The following is a 27,274-nucleotide window of genomic DNA, read 5'->3' on the forward strand; positions in this document are numbered from 1 at the left end:
CAAGGTTTACAGGAAGAGATAATACCTTTTATTACACTGGTTGGGATGGCTGGCAAAATTAGGCAGGATTTCAAGCACATGGAAGATCATTCTTCAGTTAGAAGAATGCTCTACTTGTCAAACAAAAAATGTCGAGGCTAAATACAAGTTGGAATCAAGTGCTTAGAGTAGAATTAGATATGCATCCCATTGTTTTCGAAGTAAATATCCTTGTTTCCTAAAGACTGGCTGTTCCTAGGAATCAACATGACATTTTATTTGATCAATTAGATGATAAGCCATCCTAGGGAATGGAATCAGCCCTAGATGATACATCCTAGGGAAAAAAGCAAGAGAGACTGTTTGAAGCCAGTTGAACACTGAGGGACTTGTAGAGGAGGAAAAGGAAGGGAAATTCTGTGCAGTAAAACCAATATTGAGCCGGTGGAGTTTGATAGCCAGTACACATACACACACCTGAAACCTTGCCATGTCCTAGGCCATCAAAGCTGTAGTTTTATTAGTAGAGAACAGCGTTATGTGTGTGCCTACCCGCATGGAAAAGAGCAGTCCCGGGAATAAAATTAAGTTCCTTGAGACTTCATCTTGCAAAGATGACTGTTTCAAGGGTTGAAAGTTTGCTTAAGAAACACGTTAATACAGACAGGAGGTTTCACAATCCTTGCTTTAGGGAGCCTCTGCGTGGTCAGAAGTGCAAAAGCACCGAACGCTACAATCAGTGTCGCCACCTCACCCATCTTTGTGCCAACCAGGTCGCAGCAAGGGAGCGACCAGGAGAGGACGTTTATTCTGACTGCCTTAGCCAGTGGGAACACAGTGACGCCTGCAATAGAGTATACAAGTAGCATGCTTTGTGGTATTATTTATTTAGGAACTGTGAGTAACTACAGCTGTAGCGTTCTCATCTTTGCAATTCTGATGGTTTAACAAACTGGGAAAACATTAGCATATTTTTATTAAGGTACAAAATACACCCCATTGATGCCTAACATTTAAAAAACGTGAGAAAAGCTCAGTATGCTCTAAATCAGATTAAAAACCTTTTGTATAAGGAATTGTGGCAATATTGTGTTTAGTATAACAAGAGTTCTTTATCCATTGAAAAAGAAAAGACATGCTGGCAATCTGAACCTAGCAATAAAGAGTAAAGCAGTTATAAAAACCATCGTGTGATCCACATTAGTTGAGTTTTGAATGTAGAAGAGCAAATCATATAAAACACATATGCAACTAGGTAATATCAAACAACCTAAGGTTGATATTGTACACACCTGTATTAAAGTAGACTGACTACTTAATTGTGAAGATTTAAAATATTTTCTTTTTTTTCTTTTTTTTTTTTTGTAGAGGTAACCTTTGAAATGCAAATGGTTGCACTTTACACAGAGAAAAAAAAGTGGAAAAGAAAAAGAATCACTTTTGGAATGATACACAGATACAGGACACACTGGTTTTGGATTACGTATATCACCTTACAGCCTCTGATATTACCTCTGAACAACAACAAAAAAATAAAAAGTGCCAACACTGTGAGAGGAAAGCAAAATTACTAATCTGAGTGCATTAACCATTTCTGAGAAAAAAAAAATGGGCTTTGGATTTTTTTTTTGTTCCTGCGTTTTTTTAAAAGGCAACAGCCCTTATGATGCAGGTTCGAGACAAAAATAAGACAGTCAAGCTCATAAAGTAGAAATAGGTCCAATATAGATCAAGATTCTTTGGAAACGGCTTAGGATAAAGGAGTTTCTAATCCAGACTACTATCTTTTTTGGCTGTTCAAAAAGTTTGTGGGAGTTTCCAGCTTATTATCAGTTGAAATCTGCTTTGCAATGGCCAAATAAATGCAAGTAAAATTTTAACTAATTTAACTAACTGGGATTTCCTTCACACACATGCAAATGGAAGTCACTGATTGTGCAATAGCATATGTTTCACAGCAGCATAAAAATGATTCATAAATCATTACTAAACTGTCCAGAACAACAGAAAATTTTCTCAGTCTCTGTATTTTCAGTCTGTTTGTTAAGTAGAAACAGACTGAATTAAAGTGACAGATTCTGCATTAAAGTGACAGATTCTATAAGGGAAAGTCAACATGGTATGGTCAGCAATATCTCAGAAAAAACACATGGGTATCTAAGATCAGCAGTATTAGCTAAACTAACATCACACCGAGAAAGGGAAATAAATGTGTTTAAAGTCAGGACAGTGAAATTCTGTTTAAAACAAATGAAAAATGAACAATATGAACATACAAAATGCAATGCTCGCTATATCAGACCTTCCCTTATAGAAGACACTGCTATGAGAGCAGCCTGTCTTAAGACTGGAGAGATTCACTGCATGTGTCTGACCAACGACTCCTTGTAAAGCAGATCTTGGGGAGCCAACTTAGCTGTAGTGCTGGCTGATGACAATGATGGTATAGACCAATGACCTCAATAAATAGGCTCTTTTTCTTCAGTAAGTTGAGAGTATATAATTGTAGACTTACTTTGCATATATTTTAATTTAAAAATCAGACTGGGCAACTTAACTGATGACCTGCTTAAATGAAATCCAATCATGCGAGCAACTTAAAGTGCCTGCTGATTTCGATTAATGCCCATACATAAAACAAACAGGTCTCAACTGATCATGCTGAAAAAACACCCCCGCAAAGACCTACTTATCACACAAGGTGCTTTTGATAACTTGGTTTTCTGAGCCTTAGAAAGAGAGTCCTTAAATATTTCTTTTTCAAAACACATTTCTTTGAGCCTTGGTTCATTCTTCCTCCTCCTCTTCCTCCTCTTCTCCTTCTTTTCCCATTGTTTCCACAAGGAGTTCTGCGGTGCATGTTGCTTCCCCAAGGCTATTAACAGCTTTGCAGGTGTATTTGGCATCATCGTCCCCACATACTTCAGAAATAGTCAAAGAACAGTTCCCCTCTTCATCATAATCTATTTGGAAGTGCCGGGACTCCTTGACAGGCTGATCGTCTTTGTACCAGATTACCTCAGGGTCAGGATAGCCTGCAATGGTGGAGAAAGATCAGCAATTGCAATAAATGAGTACATGAGCTCTTGCCTGTGCTTACTTTACGCTCCAATTCTACATCCAGGTATGCACATGTCAAAATGCTGACATATAAGTATTTAACTGAATTCTATTTAAAATAAAGGTAAGTGTTATAAGGCTTTTTCTCTTTAGAGTTGCCTGAATTGATCTCATTATGAATAGCACAAATCGAAAGTTAACCCTGCGGTACTCACTAGGTATCATGTTTCACCACTTTTTCTCTCATTGCAGACACAATCTCAGCCATCTCAGACATCAGCCAGGAACTCTTAATAGTGTATAGAGGCTTACCTTAATACGCCGCTTTTCTGGAGCCTACAGATCCCAACAGGGAAATTAGAATTTCAGAGTGCTTTATGCTACAGCTACAATTTACTGTCCTCCTTAGCCTGCTTCGTTGTGGATGTTCAGAGTCTTCCTCCACCTAATCTGCTCACCTACACCAGCCTGTCCTGTTCAGTGACTGTGGCACTCCCACTTTCTCTATGTCTTTATTAGGGTAAGTGAGGGGATCCTAGGAAAGCTTTGTGGTTGTGCCTCTCAGTAGGAGTTTCTGAGCATTGTGTGAAGCAGACGGTTGCTATTCCCGAGGCGACCAGAGCAGGGCCGTACAACACACGCTGGAGCACACAGTGCTCTTGGCTGACAGAGCAAACCGAACACGGCAAATTCTGGACTGTGACAGGAGGACGACTTCCCACTGAACAGCAGTGAAATGCAGGAATTGCTACTACACCGCAAGCATTGCAGCGATACAATTGGAAAGTCTGGAAAACCGGTCATGATACATCTATCTTTTTTATTCCATGCAGGGTTTACACACATACCCCTCACACTGAGTATCCATCAGCAACACAATCATCCTCACATCTCCACTGTGAGGTAGGAAACAGGCAGTGAAAGAGATTAGAAGCACAAAGAGAAACAAGCAAAAGATCTGTGAAGCTGTTTCTTAAAATTAGGCATCTTTCTTCAAATTAGAAATTACTTAACTTTTAATCCATACATTCTGATACCAGCTCTGTTTTGTATTGGCATCTCTTCCTGATTTTAGTTTAATGAACAGCCCTGATACAGACACCTCAATGTCACTATGGCAGAAGCACCAGCAGTCTTGGCCTTCAGGTAATTAGGCTGACAGATCCACCCTCCTTCATGGCGCCTCATAAAGTTATTTTTTCTATCTACATATTCCTGTCCAAATTATTCATTATTTTTGAGCTTGTAAGTTAATGAAAAGCAAATACCCACAGTATTTTCTAGATATGAATTTCGCAACCAGCACCATGATTACTATCATTACTGCTGCTAGTGGCGTTGCCGTTACCACAGCATGTGTGTGGCTGGAGGCCCCCTAAAGCTTGTCTGCCGTTTCAGACGGCGGCTCCTGCTTACTCACGGCTTCTGCCGAGCAGTCTCTAAGGGTACATTTCTGCCACTTACAGCATTATACTGCATCTTGTTTCTATTGTTTTAATCCTCAGAAATCATCTCACTGTTCCATCTCAGTATTCTGAATTAGTGACTCACACATATTTACTTATAGAGGTTTCTGCTCTATGGCAAGCACAGAACAAGCTGATGCAGCTGCAAAGGGCTTATTTTACTGCAACACATCCATGCTGTGACATGCAGATATTGGTAAAGTACCTGTACAACAACAACAGAAAACCCTCAGCTAAACAACAGCACAACACAGAGAGCTGGCACAGAAAGGCAGAAAGAGTAGTGGAGAGATGCTTATTGAATGTACCTTCAATTTTGCAGTCAAATCTAGCAGCACTTCCTTCCACAACCTCCATGTCAAGGATTGTTTTAGTGAAGTATGGCTTTACATGGGGCTTTTCCTCGGCCACCTCCTCAAGGAAAGCATCTGGCAGACAGCAAAGAGGTGGTTAATCATTTTACTAAGGACGTTCTCAAAACATGAGTTTCAATTTTTAATAATCAAAAAGGTAACAAAGGCGTCTTTTGGTTTTTAATAGAACAGTAAGGATGTCAGCTGCTAAGTTTTGTGCCAGTATTTCAGAGTTGGACAAAGATTCAGACAATAAATAGAACTAAATCCACGTTCCGGCTACCTTGCTACAAACAGTCTTTATTTTTTCCTTGAACTTGTTTATAATCCACTCTGGACTCTTCCTAATCAAAGAGGCAACCTGGTTGAACGTGGATTGGGCCCATAGTCTACGTGGCTGTTATACACCACAAATCCACATTCCAAATCTGGGTTTAGTGGAATAACCACGGACACGTGTTTTTTTAATTATTATTATTATTTTGTTTTAATTGTTTTTTTTTAATGCCCCTCTCTGAGGAGCATGATGAGCACGTATCACATGTCTTGCAGATAGCAAGCATTATTACTTTATTGTTGGAGCATCTGCATGACTAGGCAATACGTTGCTGCAATCTCTGTATAAACATGCATTCCCAGATTGATATAAAATGCAGTTGACAAATCTGCCTTAATTCCTTGTATTGAAAGCGAGCAGCTTACAGCCTGTACAACCGGACATTTTAAGTAGCTGAGCAATACAACAACAATGGCTTTTTGATCTTTAAAAAAGGAAAAGATAAGAGGAGCGAGCAAGCGGGAATAACAGAGTCGACTGGTTGTTAGCATTTTGCCGAAAGGTTTAGCAGGAATCAAAGGGCAGGTGCAGCAAAGTTCCTTACCTTCGTTCTCTACTTTGTCTGTGTTTATAGGGCTGGTCGGCGAGCTCCCGGAGGCCTTCCTCCCACTCATACCGGAAATCATCGCCATGGACGACAATCTTCCTATTGCTCGAACGGCATGACCTGTTTTCTAAGACGTAACACAAGGGCTTCTGGTCAGTCCAATCCAAAAGGCATGTGATTTTCCGTAACAATGGTACTACAATTACTTAGGATCTCAGCAAACCTCACTGAAATTCGCGGACAAACTACTTCATATATAGCTGTGTTGTTCTAGCAGAGACAGAGCAGACTGGTTTGAATTACCAAATTTAGTTGCAGATATGAACTTCCCCTGATGAACTCATACCTAAATGAATGTCTCTGTTAGCTGAGGATAAAATGCGCTGCATGAGAAGAGCCAGCAAAAAGGCTATGTACCATTTAAGTGGAACTTAACTCTAGTGGTAAACGGATCTCTGAACAGCTTTATGGGCTGGACTGAGTTTCGTCAAGAACGAATAAGCAGTTAATACGAAATGAATGAGAAAGCGCCGTCTGCATGATATATGCAGCCCTGTGACAGCCCTGAGAATCGACCGCCAGGACACTAAAACACGTTCAAACTGCTTCTGCTCTAGTATGGACACTCGTATCTCTGTACAGCTTGCATGGGCACCAAAAAAGCATGTAAAATAGAACACAGAGCAAACTATAAGGTAAATTTACCTAAGTCATTACTTTGTAAGCTCATGAAAAACCTGGATTGAGGATATAATGCTTCTGCTACCCTGGCTGTCAGAATAGCACAGATGGAGCTATTACATCAATTCTAGCTTTAGGAAAAAAGAAGATATAGAGAGTAAATGTTTCCAAGAAAATTATTAAACTAGCCTAACTGAATCTGTGGGAAGCTCAACACTCCAAGAGGATGGGAACTAGCTTAGAAGGATGAAACTACGATGAAATGAAGGTATCTTTAGAGAGGCCACGTTAATAGGCTCAGGATCTCGGAATTCCCTGCGTGCAGAGGGCAGGGAGGAAAGAGTCATATGGGGAAAAGCCCCTAAAGGAACAGGAAAATCTGTGCTTGAATACACCATTTAGGAGCCTGAAATGGAATCGTGTTACATTAATGCAGCCCTACACCCTCCTACTGCTTGCCCACACAAACCAAAACTGCTTTACTACATTCATGTACTAGCCCCGTTTGAGTTTTAATTAGCAGTAGAAGCTACCTGTCATGATATGCTACTTGGAATCACAAACATTAGAAACAAAAGAGATTTCCTAACATCACTAGCCCAATTCTATGTCTTCTTCGTTACCTGCCATTTTCTTCTGGCCATGTATTTCTTCATCCTTTCTTTGGAAAGTTTTTTGGCTTCCATGTTTTTGGTGTCTTTTTGCAGCCAAGGATGCTGAAGACATTGAGTACAATCTAAGCGACTCCTGTTTTTATATAAAAAGGCTAGTCAGTGTTGCCAATAATGATGATAGAACCTACCTGCTTTTACATTATTTCAGTTGCTCTTTTTTGAGAACCAATTTCTCTCTTTCCAATATTTAGCACCATAGATCGCATGGCACTGCCACCCTAGCCATGCATACTGCAAAAACTCATTTTCATGATTTTAAAAGTTTTTTGAGGGTAAGCTGTGCATTTTTAGGTGTTAATAAAACATTATAAAATAAAGCATGAAAAGCCATATGCTTTAGTCATGAAATATATACAACAGAGTCACAATGGCTGTGATTCAGCTTCCTCGTTATGCCTAGAATCCTGTCTCAGATCTCCTTTCCTTTACTCATAGAAATTTTCTGTTTTCTACTGGTGAATACCCCTCTTCTCACAATGCTAAACAACATTTAACAAAACAAGTATCCAAATACATCTCTAGTCAAATCACTCAATACTTCACTTTGCTCACAGTCTATGTATAAATAACTCCCTGTCCTTGGCTGATTGTAAACTCCCTGGAAAAAGAACATTTTCTTTCTTTGGCTTGTCCAGAGTCTGCTGTAAACAGAGCTCCCAACTCTGTTCTGTGTTTTTTTTTTTTTTTTCCTTGCCAAGCCACTAGATTTATAGGAAAGTCATCTACTCAGGGATACTGCATTTAAAAGCAACTCATGGAAATAAATCTAACAGAACTGCAACCCATTTGGATGAGCACAGCTTGTATCATGCAGGAATCAGTAGCTCTTATGTGTGGTCACCCCAGAGCAAGGATAAGACCTGCCCCACAGGCCCCAGGGTGCGTTTTGCCTGAGCAAAAGGAAAAGAAGAGTGAGCAGGCGTTTAAGTGGAAGTGCCCGTTGAGCCCCTGGCCTGCAACATAAACGCACGGGGCGCACACAGGCCCAGCTGGGCACACAGTGCTGCCAGGCACGCCTGCCTGCTGCCCTCGAGGTTCATGCTGGGGAAACAAGCAGGGCAAGCTCAGATACATGCAAACACAACAACTGTAGGAAGGCCAACTGCTTTACTTCATATCTTTCTTTAGCAGGTTGCTGATAAAGTCCTTGGCATCATCAGAGATTTCATCAAAAGCCTCATCATCAAAGTCCCACGTTGCTGAGGTAACATTGGCTAAGGTTTCGTTGTCGTTGTCTCCCATGAAAGGAGAAAGTCCACTGACCCTGGGGATAAAAGAGACGGACAAGCACAAAACAAACAGTGTCACTGTGCAAATGATCAGAGGAAGAAATTAAGACTGTGTGTGACATCTTCTGCACCTTGCAACACTTTACACGTGGAAGTTCCCTGATATTTCAAAAACCAAACAAAAAAATCTCAAAACATTTTACAGAGTCATATGGGAAGGAAACTAGAATTTTGACCGTAAAGATTAATGGAGAAGTTTTGTTCTTTCTGGCTCTTTTCCTGAGATTTTTTTAGGGTGAGAACAAAGTATTAGGTGACTATGGAGAATTGGTACTTGATGCTGGTTTGTTAAATGACTTGTCTGGTTTTGCAAAAATAGTAGCACAATTTTCATACCAAATTCAGCAAATGGATTTTTGGGGCATTCACAGTGACTTTCCTACTCTTAGTTTCAAAAACAGGGGGGGTTGGACATTTTACTCCATTTACCTCTGCAGAGATAGACTGAGAAGCAAGATGAAACCATGAAAGTCGCAGACTTATTTTATAAACAAAAACAACAGCAAAACCCCAATCATATTAACAGCTACTTCACTGCAGGCTGCAGAGCCATGCAGATGCGTCCAAAAGCGAAGGGCTCTTCATGTTCTCAGTAATGTTGACGCACAAAATGCAAATAAAACTCTTCTAGAACGTAAGCCGAGCTTGCAAGGCCCTTTACGCAACACAGCTGAGAAATTGCATGTGAATGGCAACCACATAACATCAAGCTGACATCCTGCAGAGTGTCTTTCTCAAGTTTAGCCTTATCCTTTATTGTACTCTACCTATGCGCATGCAGATATTTTTGACATCTGTAGTTACCCTGTCAGTAAAAACATTCAGGCGAAAGGCTGGCTTGTATTCTGGAACTCCAAGTTACAGCTCTTCTTTCTGGCATCCAGTTTACGCAGTAAACCTTCCAGAATGAAATTTTACAGGCTTGGTTTGCTTTCCCTGTACTCCAGTCGTGTTAACCACTCTCTTAAACAGACAGCTGTATTTAAATGGCAGTACCTTTCTTTAAGTATGGAAAAATAAGTGTAACTTACTAGGGTTCAGAAAGTATTATAGTGAAAATACTGCAATGCTACTGAATATCGTTGATTAGGTGGTAGAAAAAAAAACACTGGGACCAAATAAAGTGACATTCAAAATCTCATTCAAAATTTGTTCCAGAGGATTTTACTTTCATAAGTAGAAATACACATTCTCTGATGCCTCAGACAAAGCAGGTAACAAATCTCTTACCATTTCCAGAAGGTGCCTATGCAGTCTAGAATCTTGCAAGCATATTTCAGATAGACAGGAAAAAACAGAAATTTGCTAGTGATAAAAGGTTGATTTAGCCTCAGAGGGGAAGAAGGAAATAGAACAGGATGTGTTTGCTCTCTTACTTTAAACTATATGGGATACATTCAAATACAGCAGTCTATAATGCTCTTATAAAAATATAAAATCCATAAATCTGATGTGAACTTCTTATAGGCATGAAAGCAGGAAACCCAAAGATTACAGAAGAAGCTCAAAAATTACAGAAAACTCAAAAGATGAGCATACACAGCAATGTTCACATAAAACAGCACCTTACTTGACCATAACTGTCTCTGTCTTTCACAGTTCCTGGAAGGGGCAAGTTTCCTGCCCAGCAGCTCTGAGCGTGGCACCCGTGGGGACGAGGACAGGGCACGTGCTCCGCAGCACGGTCATTCTGCTGCTGCACAGGCTGTCCTGGAGGCTGCAAAGCGCTCCTGCAGCGCCTGGACCTATCCCCGCTCCAATATTCATGCACAGAACATCTGTGGCAACATCGTCTTTCCCCATAACATTTTACAAGGTGGAAAAATCTCATCCAGATTGCCATTCTAAGATCTGGGTCCCACATATTCATTTTTAAGTTGCATCTTTTTTTTTTTTTTGATTATCTTGTAAGTGAAATAAGTAATCTTCCAACTAATTCAGCAATTTACAAGGGCTCGTATTTTATACAAACTATGAGTTTGCAAAATATTTCCTCAGTTCATTGCCATCGCTCAGTTCAATGTCTTCTCTCTCCTTCCAGTTAAGCTTCTAGAAGAAATACTGAGAGCAAGAACCATCCCACTTCTCTTCAACACTTGATTGAAGTATGGCAAATGGGACCTCTGCATAGTATTACCACAAATAGTATTGTACAGCTCTTGTGGTTTGTAGTTTGGCCTGTTTCCAGAGATTAAGGCTCTTTGCTGCTAGGTTGACAGCTCACTTTCCATGAGGAAAGACTGCTACAGATACTGAGACATTGCTTCGTGGTGGGAACACCACTGCCCATTGCTCTGCAGTGACAGTTCAGAGGCACTGCTGATAAAAAACGACATCAAGCTTTCTGGGCAAAGGGATATTGCATGTGTCACACAGCTTTGGAAGGATGAGGGTAAAAGGGAAGGAGATTAGGGAAGAAAAAAAAAAGCTCAGTTGTTTTGGTTTGTATTTTTTTCTGAAGAACTGGGTGACAGGATCATCTGATAATATCTTAAATGATGTCCTCGATGTCCTCTGTATTTGACTTATAATTAAATTAGGACCAGTTGAGCCTCCAGGCACTTTGTCATTTGCAAACACCAGGGTAACAATACCCATTCAAAGGTTTCAACAAGCATATTTTTAGATATCTGAATGTGCTGTTGCAAATTTATAAAGCTAAAATAGTTGTCCCCTTCTCACACAGTTTTATACAGTGAACCCAGGCTTTGTTATGGAAATACTTTACTAGATCCTTGTCTATAGTCAGAAAACAAAACACCAACTCATGTAGGTTTTACTCCAAAGTTTTTATCGTTATCACAGATCTCACTGGTCTAGGTCTTGCATGTTCTTTCCTTAATAGCCATTTAAAGTAATAATGCCCCAGCATCTCTTTTGACAGATTATGGAAACAATTTCATTTTGGAATGCTGAAGCTAAGTGATAAAGAGGAGCTACCTCTCCAGAAAATTAATACTGAGCTTATACTGTGAAGTTACCATTAGACAAACAGCAAGTTGTTTACTGAAAACATTTTTCCAGCTACTTAACCAGGCATCTTCCTGGCATGTTAAGCACCATTTGTTTAGACAGTCTTTCACAGTTTCCACTTCTACATAGAAGAAAGATATTTCATCCTCTAGACAATGGTCAACGTTTATTGTATGTTCTAACAAAGCACTGAGTGCAGATTTAGAAATGTTAAGATCAGCAGGGTCCGTTGTGGTCATGAGGCCTGAGTGCCTACATTTCACTTGGCAATCTCTGCATTGCAACCATCGCTGATCTGGGCTAGGTGGATGTGCTGCACGCCTGAGAAAGCCAAGCTTGGGCACTCCTCCCAAGCAGGGTTTGCAGCAGCAGCAGATCGGGCCTGAGGACACCGAGCTCCTCCTCACAGTCTCTTGCTTTGTGTCAGCGGTAGCAGAAAAGCAGCAAATTTCCCTTGGAGGAGGATCTCTGTCTGCCTCCAGTAAATCTGTGCACGTCATGTGAAACAAGCTCGTTTAGGCAAAGGAGATAGCGTCTCCACCCCAGAGATCAGGTAGTAATTGAATTCTTTTACAACTGAAATGAAATCCACAGTCTTATGTACTTTATAGAGGAGGTATATCCTCATGGCAGAACCACCTACCTCCTCCTAAACTGAGCGCTCCCATGCTGGGACTCCCACACTGGCAGTCTCAAGGAGAGCACTGGGATTACTGGGATACAGGGATTACAGCTCATCCCTGGAGCAAGGACTCACCTCGCTCTTGCTCGTTTTATGTGCTCAGTAGATTAATGAAGAATCACGTCCCAACAGTGCCAGGAACCACATAATTCATTTGCTTTGAGCAGAGCAATCATGGCATTAAAGAACTCTAAATTTCCTTACTGGAAGAGCAAAGAGCACTCTCTCATCTTTGCATTAGCAAGGCTCACAGTTTTATACCACATGAAGCCAAGCTAAAACCAGCACCCGAGTGCCTTGCCTTACCAAAGTCCTGAGCAGCATGCCCAAAACATGAAGGGTACTGGAAGATCTTCCAACAAGCCAAACTGCCGAAGAGGAAGCTCCAGCAGCAGTGATAAACCTCAGCAGACAAAACGGAAGGGGAATGTTCGAAGAATCAGGTGAGTGGTTGTGTTAGGAAGGCACTGGAGAGGCCACGGCAAGATGAAACATAATGCACCAGCCTAAGGTGTAGCATAGCAAAAGTATTAGTTGACAGACTCTAGAAAGCTACTGCATACATGGAACTGAGGGCAAGAAGAACGCAAGAGTAAGTGGAGGTTAGAAGCAGCAATAGCAGGTTCCTCACTTACATTAGTCAGATGCCAGGGTGAAGGAAGGGAAATTGCTATCTAGGCTCAATATAAGTACACACACAACCGAAATCTTGCACTGAAATTTGCTCTGAAAGAAAAATATAATCTAGAAAATGTTTCCAATTCCCAAATATTAGAAACATAGGCTATCCGAAAGGATCATCAGAAAAGAACTAGAAATGGAAAAAAAAATCAACACAGAAATTCAGCAATGCTTACAAGAATAAATGGGACAGAAAGAGCTGGAAAGAATTCCGGAGGTTTAACCTTCATTAGATAAAGGTTATTGTAAACGCAAGAAAAGACACTGAAATAGACATAAATGGAGATGATACACACACGCCGTAATTTCTGTGGCCTGCTACTTCAAAGGCAATAGATCAACTTAACTATGTGGGTCAATACTGTAATGCAGAACAGGACAGAGAGCAAGATAAAAGCAGAAGCATTGGAAACACTGAGGTGGAGAATACGAAGAGGGAAATTTAAAGAATGAAGACTGATAACGAGACAGGAATGGATGAGTTATCCAGAAAGCTTAGAAGGATATAACATGGTAAGTTTAGAAATGCAGATAAGGTACCAGAAGCTGTAGGATGAAATTAAGTCCATTATGCTATAAAGAGAACAGAGGCTGCAATATCTGCACTTCTGCCTGCATGGCAAAAAGCTGAGAGGGATTTTGCTGCGGGGCTTTGCGGGAGTGAAGTCACCCTCTTTCTTATTCGAGAGGACATCCCTCCTGCCCTCCCTTTCTTCTGCAAAGAATCCTCCTCGCCCACGGAGATCACCTCAGCAAGTCTTTGCTGAACTTGGTTCGTATTTGGTGCTGTGCAGGGCACAGTGCACACAATCTCTGTCTAGGCAGGTTACAAGTCTCTCAATCCTCTTAAATCCCACCAAGAAAAACGTGTCACGGGCAGAGCCGCTTTGGGCCATGAGGTGCCTGCAGGAGGCCTGTCCCCAGCTGCGGTGCCATTGCAGGGCTCCCCTGCCCATCGCTGCCCCGCACTGAGCTGGGCGGACACAGCGCTAGGACACGGGCAGTGATGGGATGGGAGGCAGGTGCCACACGAGTGTCTTTCGCTCAGGACAGGAGATTTGACCATTCTGAGTTTAAAATCAAAGCAGAAAGAGGTCATACCGAGACAGGCAAAGCTCAATTACTTTTACTTGCGTTCTGCGGTCATGATGTGACGGTCCACTTCAGGCCATGGCTCTGATGTGTATGTAAGACTGGAAAAACAGCTGAGCTTTAAGGAAGTGAAGCCAGACCTGGAACGTGACACTGGGGTGGAGAGGGGAAACTTGCAGGTCTCCCCTAACCTTTATTGTTTTATATTTCTGGCAAGACAGTAAGATTTGGATTATTGCTATAAATGATTATTGTGGCAACCCTTACGCATTAACAAGGCCAAGATTTTCACTGTGTTTGGGTAATACCTGTTTGCCTTCATGAGGTTTTAAATGAGCTTAGAGACATCTTTGCAAACGAGTCATTTCATAATACATTTTGCAAGGCATATCAGATGATCTGAATCAAGGGTAACACCACCCCAACCCCATCAGCCGAACATGGCAGCATCCAAATATTTCAAACTTTAAAATCTTGTTTTTAGTTGCACAGGCAAACTGTGAGGAAGCAGTTCTGCGCCCGCAGTGCTGACTGATCTTTGGCAAATCATTTTACCATTTCTCCATCTTTTTTGCCCACTCTTTTGCCTTGCCTGCTTAGAAGGGAGGGTGTTGTGCACGCTGTAACAGAACAGCAGCCCTGGCTGCACCCCTTAGGAATACATGCAAACTGCTATCACTGCTTTCTGCCTTTTTGGTCTGACATTTCTTATTAGAAATGGCCTGCTCATGCTGCAAACACCCAGAAACTTGTGAAATACTTTAACATCAAATGACAACAAAAGATATTAAACCCCTTAAATGTGCCCATTACACCCTGTGGAGGGTAACGTTTTGTTCCCCACCGTGTAAAATGCCTCTAGGGGGCAATGCTGCATTGATTCAGCTTGCGGTTTTCCCATTAGCAACACAGCACTCTGGTTTGGGATCTCCGCACTAAAAGTGCTTTGTAGCTCAGGAGGCCTCAGAAGCTAAAAAAGTAAATTAATTTGTCTTCCGAGCACTGCTTGTGTGGTCTAAACTATCTGAACTACAGAATGGCCCAAATGAGCTTTCAAGAGCTAGAAAAAAATGTTGGAAGTGAATGGAAAATAATGGTCCTGTAAATAAACTGGCAGAACAAAGTGACCTTGAAGAGTGTAGCACACTTCACATATGAAAATAGAGTGAAATAGAAGATAACAGAAATATTCACTTTTTCATAGTCTTCGTTGGGAGTAACAGAGTTGATGTGGTAGCTCTTGCACAGGACAAGAAAGAAAATTAGGTTGTTTAGCTTGGAAATACAAGAGTAAGAGAACAACCACAAGCTGACGCAGTAAGGAGAATCACAGAAAGATGGAGTAAAAACTGGGCAAACAAATGTGCCAAGTGTCGAGGAAGAGAGTTCCCATGGAGGAGGGCGTTCTTTGAAAAAATAAAGCAGTGGCAAAAATCTTTTAGAAGAACGCACGAAAAGGAGATCGGCCATTTACTCATGATTTTCTCTCTTGAGAACAAAAAGGGGGAAGATTTAGTGCACACCCAAATACTTTTCTTAAACAGTTCAGCAGGAGAAATATTTTAAAGTTAATAAGAAAATACTGTCACATTGTCTTTTAAAATGAGTTGAAGTTTTACTGGTCTATGACGTTAGATGCACAACACCAAATGGTTGAATCTTCAAAGCTGCTAATTCTGCATTTTATCAATTAGATCCTTCAGAGAACAGCTTTCTTCAGCTGAGGCCAAACAGATTAATTTTTATTAATCAACCTGGAGTTTCTAACTACAAAATAAAAGAAAGTTGTAGAACACCCAGAAATTGATGGAAATTTCATATGTTCAGGAAATGTCAGGATTAAAGTCAAGTCTAGCAAAGGTACTCACAAAATGTAGCAGATAACTCCTATACTCCACATATCTGTTTCGTATCCAATAGGTTCATAGTTTATAACTTCTGGAGCCACAAATTCAGGAGTCCCAAAGAGAACTTTCAGAGAACCTGCATTTTCTGTGAAGAATGAAAAAGAAAACCATTATCTCCTGCATGCAGATTTTTAAAAGCAATATTCTGCAGTAAGAGCAAAATTGATTTTGCGCTCACATTTGTGATTTAGGTAAAGAACCTTATCAGAAAGATAAGCAACATCTGAACTGCTAATCTCTCAGCTCATATATGAATAGCATTAAAGAATTATTTATTAAGCATTCTCAAGGACACAGCACTTGTATGTAGTAAGAAAGTTCCTATTCCAAGGAGCTGCATCAAGACCAAGTCTTTTTTTGCAAGGAGGAGGATAGCTTTAATTTGCATGTCCTGAAGTGCAGGAGCGTTTGAGTCTTCATCGCTCTAGCAGCTGTGCAAGAGGCTTTCAGGATTCCAGGGCTAGGAAAGAGTTGAAGGAATTTTTAACTAAAAAATTATTTTCTATCTAAGTCCAGGAGTCTCAACTTAATGGTAAGGTGGTATCACTGTGTATTGCTCTGCCTTGTCAGTAAGCCTGGGCTGAGGCTTGCTAAGACCATACAATAGTTGCTGTTCAGCTCTGCAGCGGTGAAGAACGGGAGACCCTGAATCCTGAGTCGTCAGCTGCCCAACTCTTGCACTGCTGGTTGGTGGCAGGGGCATCCCACACTTGGCCCTTTTAAGCAATAGCAATATCAACTGAAGGGCTGTGCCATACGAACAGTCTCTTCATCCTTCTGCTGCTGATCCACCAGCAGTGCTCTGCTGGAAATCCCTACAGTACAGCAGCGAGGAAGGTAGATTAATACAACTATATATAACCTAGTATTGTCACTTATTGCTACGCGTGTGCGGCCATCAGTCATACATGCAACTTCTGGCAACAGCGTGAAATGGTGCAAGTCATTTCGATAGAAGTTATTAGGCAAATCTCATTTCACTGATGGGCGCATTTCACTGATGTTCACTCTAAATAGGCTGGAAGTAAAGAACATAAAAGGTCAAGAAGGGGGTAAATCACGAGTAGTAAGAAATAAGAAGAGATTAGAGATTGGAAAAAAGATAATACAATTTTGTATTATATAAAATATATGTAAAATAAATGTAGAAATGTCAGGAGATAAGTCGTTTCTAATTTGAAACAGATGTGAATTTAGTTTGGGAAACTCTCACTCAGTGTGTGCCCCTGCCTGAACAATCAGCATTTGCATTAAGTGAGATTCACTGCGTTACGTTTAGTCTTGTGCAACAGCAGCATCCAGACTTAGCAGGGAAGGACACAGCGAGACACCACACCTGCCCCAAGGGACACTGCCATCTAAACAAGATAGACATGAAGGTAAGACAAAAACATAAAAACTGCTCCAAATAGTGACTATGCTTCTACAGTCACAGCCATTGAAATCTGTTACTTCATAAAATCTAATCATACACCTAGGTCAATACTCTTTTGAAGTATTCATATCCACAATTTACCAAATGAAAATTGAAAGATACATAGGATTGATAACTTGAACTTAGAGCATGTCTGAGGCAACTTCTAGATCCTACCACAAAAAAATCCCTCATAGTTGTGCCATTTTCCCATCTTTAGTGCTGTGAAGCCCTTTTTTGCTCTGCTTGAATGTAGTGATAGTCAGTTAATTCAAGAAATTCTATCTTCACACGTTGTCCCTTCTTTCAGACACTTCACTGTGCAGAGCCTCCCTTTCAAGGGACCAAAACAGAGAAGAGCACCTGAGAATTGCCTGTGTCCCAGGCAAGTTCACCAACATCAAGATCCCTCCTGGCAAATGTCTGAATGGACTTTGAGAAATCTCATTCAAAAGATATTCCCTAACATCCCTACATTCATGTAATAAAGGTTTTCTTACTCCATAAGTTAGGAAGCATTTCTTGATATCCAGTCTAACGTGTCTTAGCTAGAAACAAGACATGTTTTTGCCACAGTGGCAGTGAGGAGGGAACCCTCACTTTTCTAGGCATCTTCCCTTTCTTAAGCACAAGTGGGAAGACTTGAGATCCCATCTTCTTGGTTGTCTTCTTCCTAAGCTCAGCATTTTACAAACTGTCCTTATGAAAAATTACTTCAATTTGTCACAAAAGACCTGTTTTCTAAGAGCTTTATCATTATCTTTGGCATCTGAGGCTCAGACATTCACATCCAATTTTGGAGGCTTTTCTGTGCACTGTATAAACTACCACGAACCACTATGTATGCCAAAGCCTGGGGTTTGAATGTGCTGCCCACAGGTCACAGGAATGTTTTTTTTTTGAAAACACAGCATTTGAGTGCAAGCATAGAGTGTCAAAGAACTGATACAGCATTTTCTGTGTATTAAAAAAAAAAAAAAAAAAAAGGAAAGAAAGAATTAGGCCTTTTCTACTGAATAGGCTGAATAGCATGTCAAATCTTTGCCCAGATGTTTACAAGATTGGTACACAAATAGGATCTATGTTTGGATACCACTTAGTTCAGATAGAAGGCTGACAAGCTAGCTGGAAACTGTTGCTGTCACTGTGTATAATCAACTGATTAAAAAAAAATCTTTACAGTACTCAAAAACCGTTCCCTTTTCTTCTCAAGAAGTTTGTCTTAAACAATTTTCTACATGTGTTCCTCAGCACACCAAAAAAGGTCAGGAAAATATCCCACTGCAGCTTTGGTATTTCCTGACACAATAACGAAACTAATTAACTGCAGAAAATGACTGCACAAGGAGCTGATCTTCATTTCTTTAAAACTGAGCTAGGTATTTAATATCTAGATGCATGTAGCTTGCAGGTGTTGCAAAATAACTACTAAAAATCTCAGCACTAAAAGGCAGCCACTGTTCCCTTTAGCAGCCCTTGGTTGAGCAGGGCTGGGTCCATTGTACGAGGGCTCCTAATTCCGCCTCTGTCCAAGCCCAAGGGAATCCAATGGTCCATTAGAAAGTAACAAGGCACCGATGCAGAGGAACACGCTCTCGGTGTATCCCCTGTGGCAACTGGCACGATGACAGCACTTAGTAAGGATTGTTTTTGACAATTTAACAACCTTTTGTAAGGAAATGAAACAGTAAAAATTGTTTTCTAATTTTGGAACACATCTCAGCCAACCCTTAGGAACATTTTAGTGATTAGCAGTTGCTTTTTTGTGCACAGGGCAGAAGGGCACTTTCTCTTCCTGGGCAAATTGTGAATTGTGCAAGGTGCCAGGCTCTTGTTATAGATCAGCTTCCTCTCAGAAATAAAAAAGACAAACAACACCAGCCACATAGCAAAACTTAGAGTGCAGCTTTGCAAGAATTAGCAGTGTATTAGGCCAAATAAGTGTGTAGCACTGTAAAGCCAACATCAGCTTCCGTGCCCGTAACTCTCCTCCTTCCACAAAAGAGAAGTTGTTTTAAGGAGAGATTCCCTAGATACAACCTTCCTGTAGCAGCTCACAGGTGAATGGTGCAGAATACACTGTGACACCACTGCTTTAACAGAAAAATTGAAAACTTGATACAAACAGGCTGTTGAAAATAGGATCTTGCTTTTGCTAAATGCCTTTTAATTGTGATTTGAAGGTAGGAAGGTAGCTGAAGAGATTTCTGTAAAAAGGCCATTTTGTGGTTCCTTGTGTGTTATTATATCTTGTTGATAAAATCTGCTCACTTCAGCAGTAAATGCAGGAGGATTCTTTCACACACCTCTGACAACAAAAACTTCACAATTGCAACTTAGTTAACAGTTACTTCCTCAAAAAGAACAAAATCCTGCTTATGCTTCCCTAAAGTATTGGCTCCATTCCGGTGAACAAACATAGCAGCTCCAAAATCTTTTTCAATGAAATAGCAGATATTTTACTGAATTCATAGTGTCCATGCAATCAAGATTCATATAATGCCCTTCTGGAGCTGAACTTCCCCTGACAAATCTGAAAACTAAATGTTTTTTCTTCTATTCAGCCAACATAGAATTTTTGGTTTATTTAGTAAAATGATGTTCTTGGGTATGGCATCGTCTGTTACATGTCAAAAGAACAAGGAGCAGCAGCAGGTAGGCAAATAACAAACTAGAAGGTTCTAACTCCAGACTTTACTCTTACATCATTTTCATTCGATTAAATATCAAGTATAGTTTTGTTTAAAGAAGGAAAAGATCACAAATAGGAATCTAGTCATAAGCCACTTATAATAGAGAGTAGCAATTCTTCTGAGTTGTCCTAATCAAGGTAATGGGAAGAAAGTCACAAATAACAGCTCTTGCAGTATAACAGCTTCCTAAACTATTTTAACTACTTTTAATTCTTGGAATCATTTTTCTTCCCTGTGTAAATACAAAATAAAAAGGATCAGTATATGATATTGGTCCAGTTATCTATCGTTACATGTTAACACTAAAAAACACAACAGGAAGGCTGATTTTAGAGCAGAGCTCATACTGCAGGCTGGGAAGAAAAGCGGCCCTGCTAGGGCTTCCGAATGGCCCTGCAGGTTGGAAACTCTAGTCCAAAATGAATTACACGAAGCAAAGGAGAACAGTTTAGAGAGGAGCTTGTCAAATTGGAAAGGGCTTTTTCAATCCCCCTGCATTACTTGCAAGGAGTGCTAATTTATCAATCACTTTGAGCATGATGAAAACACTGTAAAGTAGATCCTGTGTTTAACGTATACAGCAAATGCTGCTGTTTATGATGGGAAGTGATGAAACCGAAGGCGAAGTGTCAACTGAGCGTGCCCATCTATCTTTTAACACCACCTTACCTCCTGCTCTCACAAAAGCTTTAAGGATTTTTAATAAACCTGAAGACCACAGACCAATGTTCTGTTTCTTACAATTAGAGAGAAAAGATTTTTAGATTATCCGCAATAAATGTAAATATTTATTAACATGACTACTACTGTGTATTTTACCTTGTAATCCACAAGAATATCTTACCTGCAGGAAACAGTAACTATTTGGTACGCATTTACTTGCAAACCTCTCACAGAGATGAAGTACACTGCGCTCTCTTTGGAAGGTCTCATTTTTCCCTTTTCTGTTTCTTTTAATTTAACCCAGAACTATTTATATACGAAACACGTCTCTTTACTCTCTATATGGGACAGAATATAACACTGTGATTTACTGCTTCTCTTGCCCTTTCCCCGTGACATACTGAAGTAGGCAGAAAAGTCATTACCTAATCTTCTTGCAAGTCCAAAGTCAATGAGTTTGATACTTGTACCGGTCTTGTTGACGCACATAATATTTTCTGGCTTCAAATCCAAATGGACAATACCCTGCTTATGGATGTACTGAACTCCTTCTGAAATCTGCCTCATATATTTAATGCACTCTCTCTCTGTCAGTTCGAAGTCTTCGTCAATGATTCGTTCAAAGAGTTCTCCTCCAGAAACACTAGGACAGACAGGAAAGAAAAAAAGAGGACTTCTGTAGCATTTTTGTTTTGGAGTAATCAAGCTATTTCCTTTATACAAATACAGATAGTTCAAACTTGCAGCAGCACTTCGGGACACAATCTGTGCGCTGTAATGGCATTTTCCATAGACATTAGGATCCCTCTGTTAAAAAAACTCTCTTGTTGGGTGTAGTATGAATCAATAGCTCTTTTCCCTACTGAAATATTTCCCCAGCTTAAGACTGTGAGATGCCGAAACTACCATCCCAGGCAGCTGGATGTACATCCTGTCTTTAGCATTTAGCCACCTGCTAAATTTGAGAGGCTCAGAATGGTAAAGAATGCCTGGAGAAGGAGGAATTCAAATGACAGAGTTAATGGAAGGCTCAAAGGGTAAATTAGTGATCCATGTGAGCTCAATGGGAATTGCCTCCTTAGCTTTAATAGGACAAGGATTTAACCCACAATTTTTTGGTGCTGGTATTTTTAACTGAACTCTCATCACACTGCTTGTAGGTCAACTCCAATTTTATGCTTATTTATATATTTATATGCTGTGAAAGAATTGCTCTTTCCAGGGTAGAATCTCCTGGATCAAACTCCTTTCAGAATCAAAGTGGGACATTTCTAATCTAGATATAATAAAACAAAATGTAAATTGTGCTTGGTCTTTTTTGGAATTCTGCATAATCACTTAACTGGTTCATTTGCTCATGTCCAAAGATGGCAAATAGTTTTCAGTATAGAGTGGGTGAATGACCCCATACTTGAGCAGCAAGCACTGGAAAGCAGCTTTGCTTTTAGAAATCTGTTCTTAAACGAGACGCTACATGCTCTTCATGTGGCTGAACACTTGGCAGCGTTCCTGCCGATTGCCAAATGCAATTGCACACTTCACTTACTTAAAGAAAGCTCACAACTGAAAAATGGCCTTGCAATGTTTGCAAGTTGTCAGATATATGGTAATATCCCTCATGTATTAAACTCAGATTGAAGCATATGGAGTTCTGAATGCATTTGTAGCCTTGACTCTAAGGTTTCAGAAAATAAGCAATTACAAATGCTACTGCCGTTTTCTATTAACAAGAAACCTGTAAGTACAGCAGAGGCTTGACAAACTCAGAGGTTGCACTGGATTAAAGCATATACATAATATAAAGCCAGTATTACGGCTACAGCTGTTGGATAAACAGCTCTGAAAATTCTAATATTGAGTATTTTATTGCTTCAGTAAGAAGCAAGTATGCAGACTGCTTGCAGCTGGAGCATGCTGCAATTCCAAAATACTCCATTCTAATACTGAAGGGTATAAGTTACTTTTTGCCTATTTAAGTCAGATAATCATGACTCATTTCTAACCCTAAAGTGTTGAATTTTTTTTTCTAGATCCCTAGATTTTCAGAAACCATACCACTGTCTGCAGCGCAGCTTTTTGGTGTGCATTTGGGTAATGTATCTGCAGGTAGATTTTTTTTTTCTTTTAACCTAAGACTGGTAGACATTCTGGTAACACGATCAGATTAAATTATAAATGCATTAATTGAATGCATGTTTTTGAATGTATATCCTGAGCCTCAGATATCCTGAGCTTCATTTTTCCCGGGTCAGAATGCTGAAGGGAAGCACTGCTGCTCAGGTACTGCGCGCACAGGCGAGCAGGAGGGCACTTTTCTTCCCACGTTCACAACTGCATCAGAATCTAAATGCCCCATCAGGCCAATGGGATTTCTTTCTGGATTCTTGCCTTTTCAGTCTCCCCCAGATGAGGAGACTTTAAGACACTTAACTCCCAATGCTGAATGCCATGCACTACATGTCAATATTTTTCAAATGTTCATTTTCCACTGGGATATCTATTGTGGAACTGGTGCATTGCTGCAATTGAACAGGAAACTACTGATATTTGTTACTGATTTCTAGCAAAAGAGAGGGTTTTCTGGTAAGAATATATCAAATTATTTGAATTCCTAGAACGTTTGATTGAAAATCAATGATCAGAAACTCTAATAACTAACACTTTTCTAAAAAGAAAAATCTGCTGTAAGTATGAAATGAAACCACATAAAATACTGTCATGGCATAAACAAAGTTCAAAAGGATATAGGAATAAAATTAAAAGGACAAATTCAGGGTAAGTATGAGGAGGGAAAATGCTCAGCACAGCTCCAGGCTGGGTGCAGAGGGAGCTGCTGAACTCCAGTCACTGTGAAAATCTGGTGCAAAAGGAGAGTGAAAGCAGATGAGCTTAATTTATTTGAAGCCCTCATATTTACCCTGAAGGGAATAAGAAAGAACAGCTTGGACACTAAGAATTTTGGAAAATACGTCTCACGACTTCTTGATACGCAAGAAAACACTAGTTTAATACCTAAAACAAAAGTGCTTGTTAATGGAAATTTTTGCATGGGGGCCCCAGAGTCAGAAAATGTGGCCACCCCAATTTAAAAATCACATCCTAATTAGACTGGGTAGCAGAATTATTTTACATTTGATAGCATTTTTATATATTTTTTAAAGTGAAAAGCCTTTGTTGGCAGTGGGAAATTAATGGAGTGGAAAGCCATATGCTATTCAAAACTCTTTATACATTTCCTTGTTTTCCATTAGGTCTGCCAGCTCCCAATTCCAAGCTAAGTAGGGTTCCCTTCCTTTACCGTCATCCACTTGCTCAACGTTTACATCTAAATATAAAAGCACCATCTTGCACATAACACGGCGGCTGCATAACCAGCACCCTGGGAGGGCCCCGTGCAGCTTCCCGCGGTCTGGACAGACGGCAGCGAGCGGAGCGGGGCTCGAGCCCCCTCCTAGCAGCAAAAGCTGCTTCTCCTTCGCACAGCAGACAGCACATGAAGCAGATGTGGCAGGAGCACAGTGGCTGCTGTAACTTTGGGGGAAAGACATTGTACAGACCAGGATTTCATTTTCTTTTCAGCTGCTCCAGCCACAAGTCTGGGATTTACACTAAGCCAGGTGCATTACGGATGATGCAAATGGCACTTTTTCATTGCCTTTGAAGTCTGACCATTGCTTTCCAACCCACACTGTGCAGATTCTTTCCTTAAAATGAATAGTGGTGCATGGACATGTTTGGTTTTTGGTACTGCTCTTGTGGTTTTCCCTGCTGTTTCTCACAGTGATACAGAGTAAATAACACAAAGAAAACAGTTTCAGGGAGGGTGAAATATTTTTGCCATATAAGTCTGCAGCACCTAAGACAGCAATATAGGCTGTCTTCAGGTTCAGCTTTAACTGTTCTTAGCATGAAGGGTGCAATGACTTTTAGAAAAAGGAGGAAATATCCCCTTGTACAACTGCTACACCTGCAGAGTCATAGAGAATGGTGGGCTAATTAACGTTAAAGGCAGAACGAGTCATGTTTAATGAGTTTTTTCTACATTTACTGATCTTGATTTAGAACATTAGATGAACAGTTTAGATTACTGTGTTTATCTATGGAGATTCTTAGGCAGCACTCTAAATGTTCTGCAATCACAGTATTTATGTTATCTCATAAGAAAAATACATCACGCTAATCCTTTAAGGTCTCTTGAAGTGTAAAAACTGGATATTGCACTTGATGTAAACTAAACTGTACCCAATACCTCTTGGGTATTCCTGGGTGAGTTTTTCATGGAAATTCAACTATTTTGTCAGACTCTAGTTTGAGATTTGCATTACGTTACTAAGCTTATCTTTCTCTCCTATAATCAATTCTACATCAACATTCAACTCTCTAAGAAAGACAGCTGACCAGTGTTTAAATAAATTACGAAGCATGTCCTACACATTCTTAGAAATGCTTACCAAAAAAATAAATGAGCCCCTCCTTAAACAAGTTTCTGGTTCTAAGACCAAGGCCAAATCGCAGCTCTTTAAATTGCCCCTTCCCAGTTCAGCATTATCAGTGAGCTGCAGAAAAGCACCGCCCTCACTGAGTTGGAAAGGAAACAACCTGGACAATAATGAACGTGATGCTTCTTCCCTGGTTTGAGAGAGATGCACCACAGACTGACTTACGTCACTTGGAGAATTTGTGGAAATACCTGGAAAAACCTTTAAGGAGTGAAACACCATTCGAGCCCTGCAAACCCTGAAGCTTTTGACAGTCACCCATGTCTAGATAAGTTGCTATTTTTGAACACACAATTATATTCAGCATTATTAGTTTTGCTAGTGTGATCTCCTTTATACTTACATTTCCAAGACCATAACAATGTTGGCTTTTTCTTCAAAGGCATCTACGCATTGGACAAGTTTTGGATGATGTAGACAATTCATGATGCTGATTTCTTCCCTTATGTTTTCTTTTTCCTTAGCAGAATAAGCTTTGAAAAATTTTCCGGCCCAAACTTTTCCATTCTTCTTTTCAACAAGCCTAAAGACTTGTCCAAATTTCCCCCTGAAAATATATAACTATTTCCATAAATGCTTTTGCAATGTATGGTTCACCATGAACAGCAACGGCATGTTACAAAATATTCAAGTGCAACCACCCTCGTCTGAAATAAAAATGTCATCAAAACAAATTTTGATTTTGTGCAGAGTAATCTGCAAGAACTTTTTAATGAATAACATATCTAGAGAGAGATGTAGAAAGCAAATGTTGCTATTAATATATCAAAACGAACAGAACTGTGCTGAGCTGCACCAGCACAAGAGCTGCCCCAGAACTTCCACTCCAGATTTGATTAGGTTGGTAGGAAGCAAAGATACAGCAGAAATACAGCACTGTATTTGCACACTGATATTACCAGCTGAAAAACTCATGCACATTAAGTACAGACATCCACACACACATACTATTAATATCACACTGCAGCCCGAAGACTCCCAGATCATTCCTATAGTTTTTAATAAACAATATCCCAAATAGCATCTTCTGTACAAGAGGGCTCAAAAAGCAGACTCCTGCAGGGCCTCAATTCATAAAACTCATTTTTTTGCTGCATCCTGAAAGCTCTTCTGTTGGCCATACACCTCTGAAGGGAAGGACAGGAAACATCTGTGTTTCAGATGTAGGTGAAATGAGAATCCCAACACTAGAGGCTTCTAGGCTCTTAGTTTGCTGCATACCCAGTTCCACCTCTGTGACACACTCACCAGGCGAAGGCTGGAGAGGGGCAGATTTGTTAGGAGAAGCACACGGGGTCCCCCTGGCCTTCAGCACCACCAGGAGCACAAATTGCTCAAATATTATTCTGGCATAGAGTTCCCATAACCACAAGCTCGAGTACCAACAAACACAACTAGGTTAATCACTGACCTTCACTGAGCAACACTCCTAATGCTCTTGGGATTATAACCACTGTCAACACAGATTCTAGCCTGTGGGCAGGATAATCTTGTTATCGCTAATGGATATGATGGAAATGCAAGTGCACGGCGTGTTCCTTTTCTTTCAGCTAACTTTCAGAGCACAAAACAATGAATAAATCCTCTAGCTTTATTCAGTTGTGTGCTCCACCTTCCTCACCAAAAATGCACACAATGCCTTTTTAAAAAGATCATTTAATATGAAAAAAGATCTTCATGGAGTGGGGGCCAACAAACATTAGAACCCACCTGAAATGCTAAGTGCAAGACATCATCAAGGAATGAAGGAATGAATACACCTGACCTTTTTAATTGCCTGCTAGCTGTAAAAATGCTGTGTCTGCAAAGCACAGCGCTGTACTTACGATCCCAGTCTTTCTTCAATATTGTAGACATCTGAAACTTTTTGTTCAGTGTTGATGGTAACCGTCCGATATTCAACCTCTGTTTCTTTCCCTTCTATAAAGGAGGATTAAGAATTGTGATTAACATCTCCATGCACAAATGAAGCATGCAGCTTTGCATTTATCCTGATTAAAATATGAACTTCTTACCATCATCAGATAGCTCCACTTCATCTTTAAGTTCTATGAAGAAAAGAGAAAGTCATGGTTAATTCATTATATAGGAAACAGTACTTATAGAAAAGCTTTAGATGATTCACAGTAGTAGGGGCCTACTGGTTAGCAGATCCTAATGGCTAAGCAGAAAATAGCAGTCAGGAAGTTTGTGCATTAACTCCATAATCATAATCTATCAATTAACTACTTCTAAATAACTCAAGTTCAGGTGTTTTACAGTGCTCAGCTATTTTACCTGTCTA

The 27,274-nt window shown here is 40.2% G+C and overlaps 1 protein-coding gene across 1 annotated transcript in view; it reads right to left on the bottom strand.

Moving 5' to 3' along the window:
- Positions 1-2,174: 2,174 nt before the first annotated feature.
- The window catches only part of MYLK (myosin light chain kinase), a 181,923-nt gene continuing 156,823 nt past the window's right edge, over positions 2,175-27,274 (bottom strand). The window contains exons 23-32 of the mRNA XM_088519567.1: positions 27,006-27,038; positions 26,817-26,910; positions 25,334-25,537; positions 20,917-21,134; positions 15,683-15,806; positions 8,209-8,361; positions 7,047-7,170; positions 5,740-5,869; positions 4,814-4,933; positions 2,175-3,014 (exon numbers count right to left, since the gene is read on the bottom strand). Coding sequence (XP_088375693.1) covers positions 2,767-3,014; positions 4,814-4,933; positions 5,740-5,869; positions 7,047-7,170; positions 8,209-8,361; positions 15,683-15,806; positions 20,917-21,134; positions 25,334-25,537; positions 26,817-26,910; positions 27,006-27,038 — 1,448 coding nt within the window. The 3' untranslated portion in view covers positions 2,175-2,766. The remainder of the gene's footprint in view (positions 3,015-4,813; positions 4,934-5,739; positions 5,870-7,046; positions 7,171-8,208; positions 8,362-15,682; positions 15,807-20,916; positions 21,135-25,333; positions 25,538-26,816; positions 26,911-27,005; positions 27,039-27,274) is intronic.

The sequence above is a fragment of the Tinamus guttatus genome, unplaced genomic scaffold (genome assembly GCF_059628265.1).
Source record: "Tinamus guttatus ecotype Peru unplaced genomic scaffold, ASM5962826v1 Tinamus_guttatus_pri_ptg000060l, whole genome shotgun sequence".
NCBI classification, from domain to species: Eukaryota; Metazoa; Chordata; class Aves; order Tinamiformes; family Tinamidae; genus Tinamus; species Tinamus guttatus.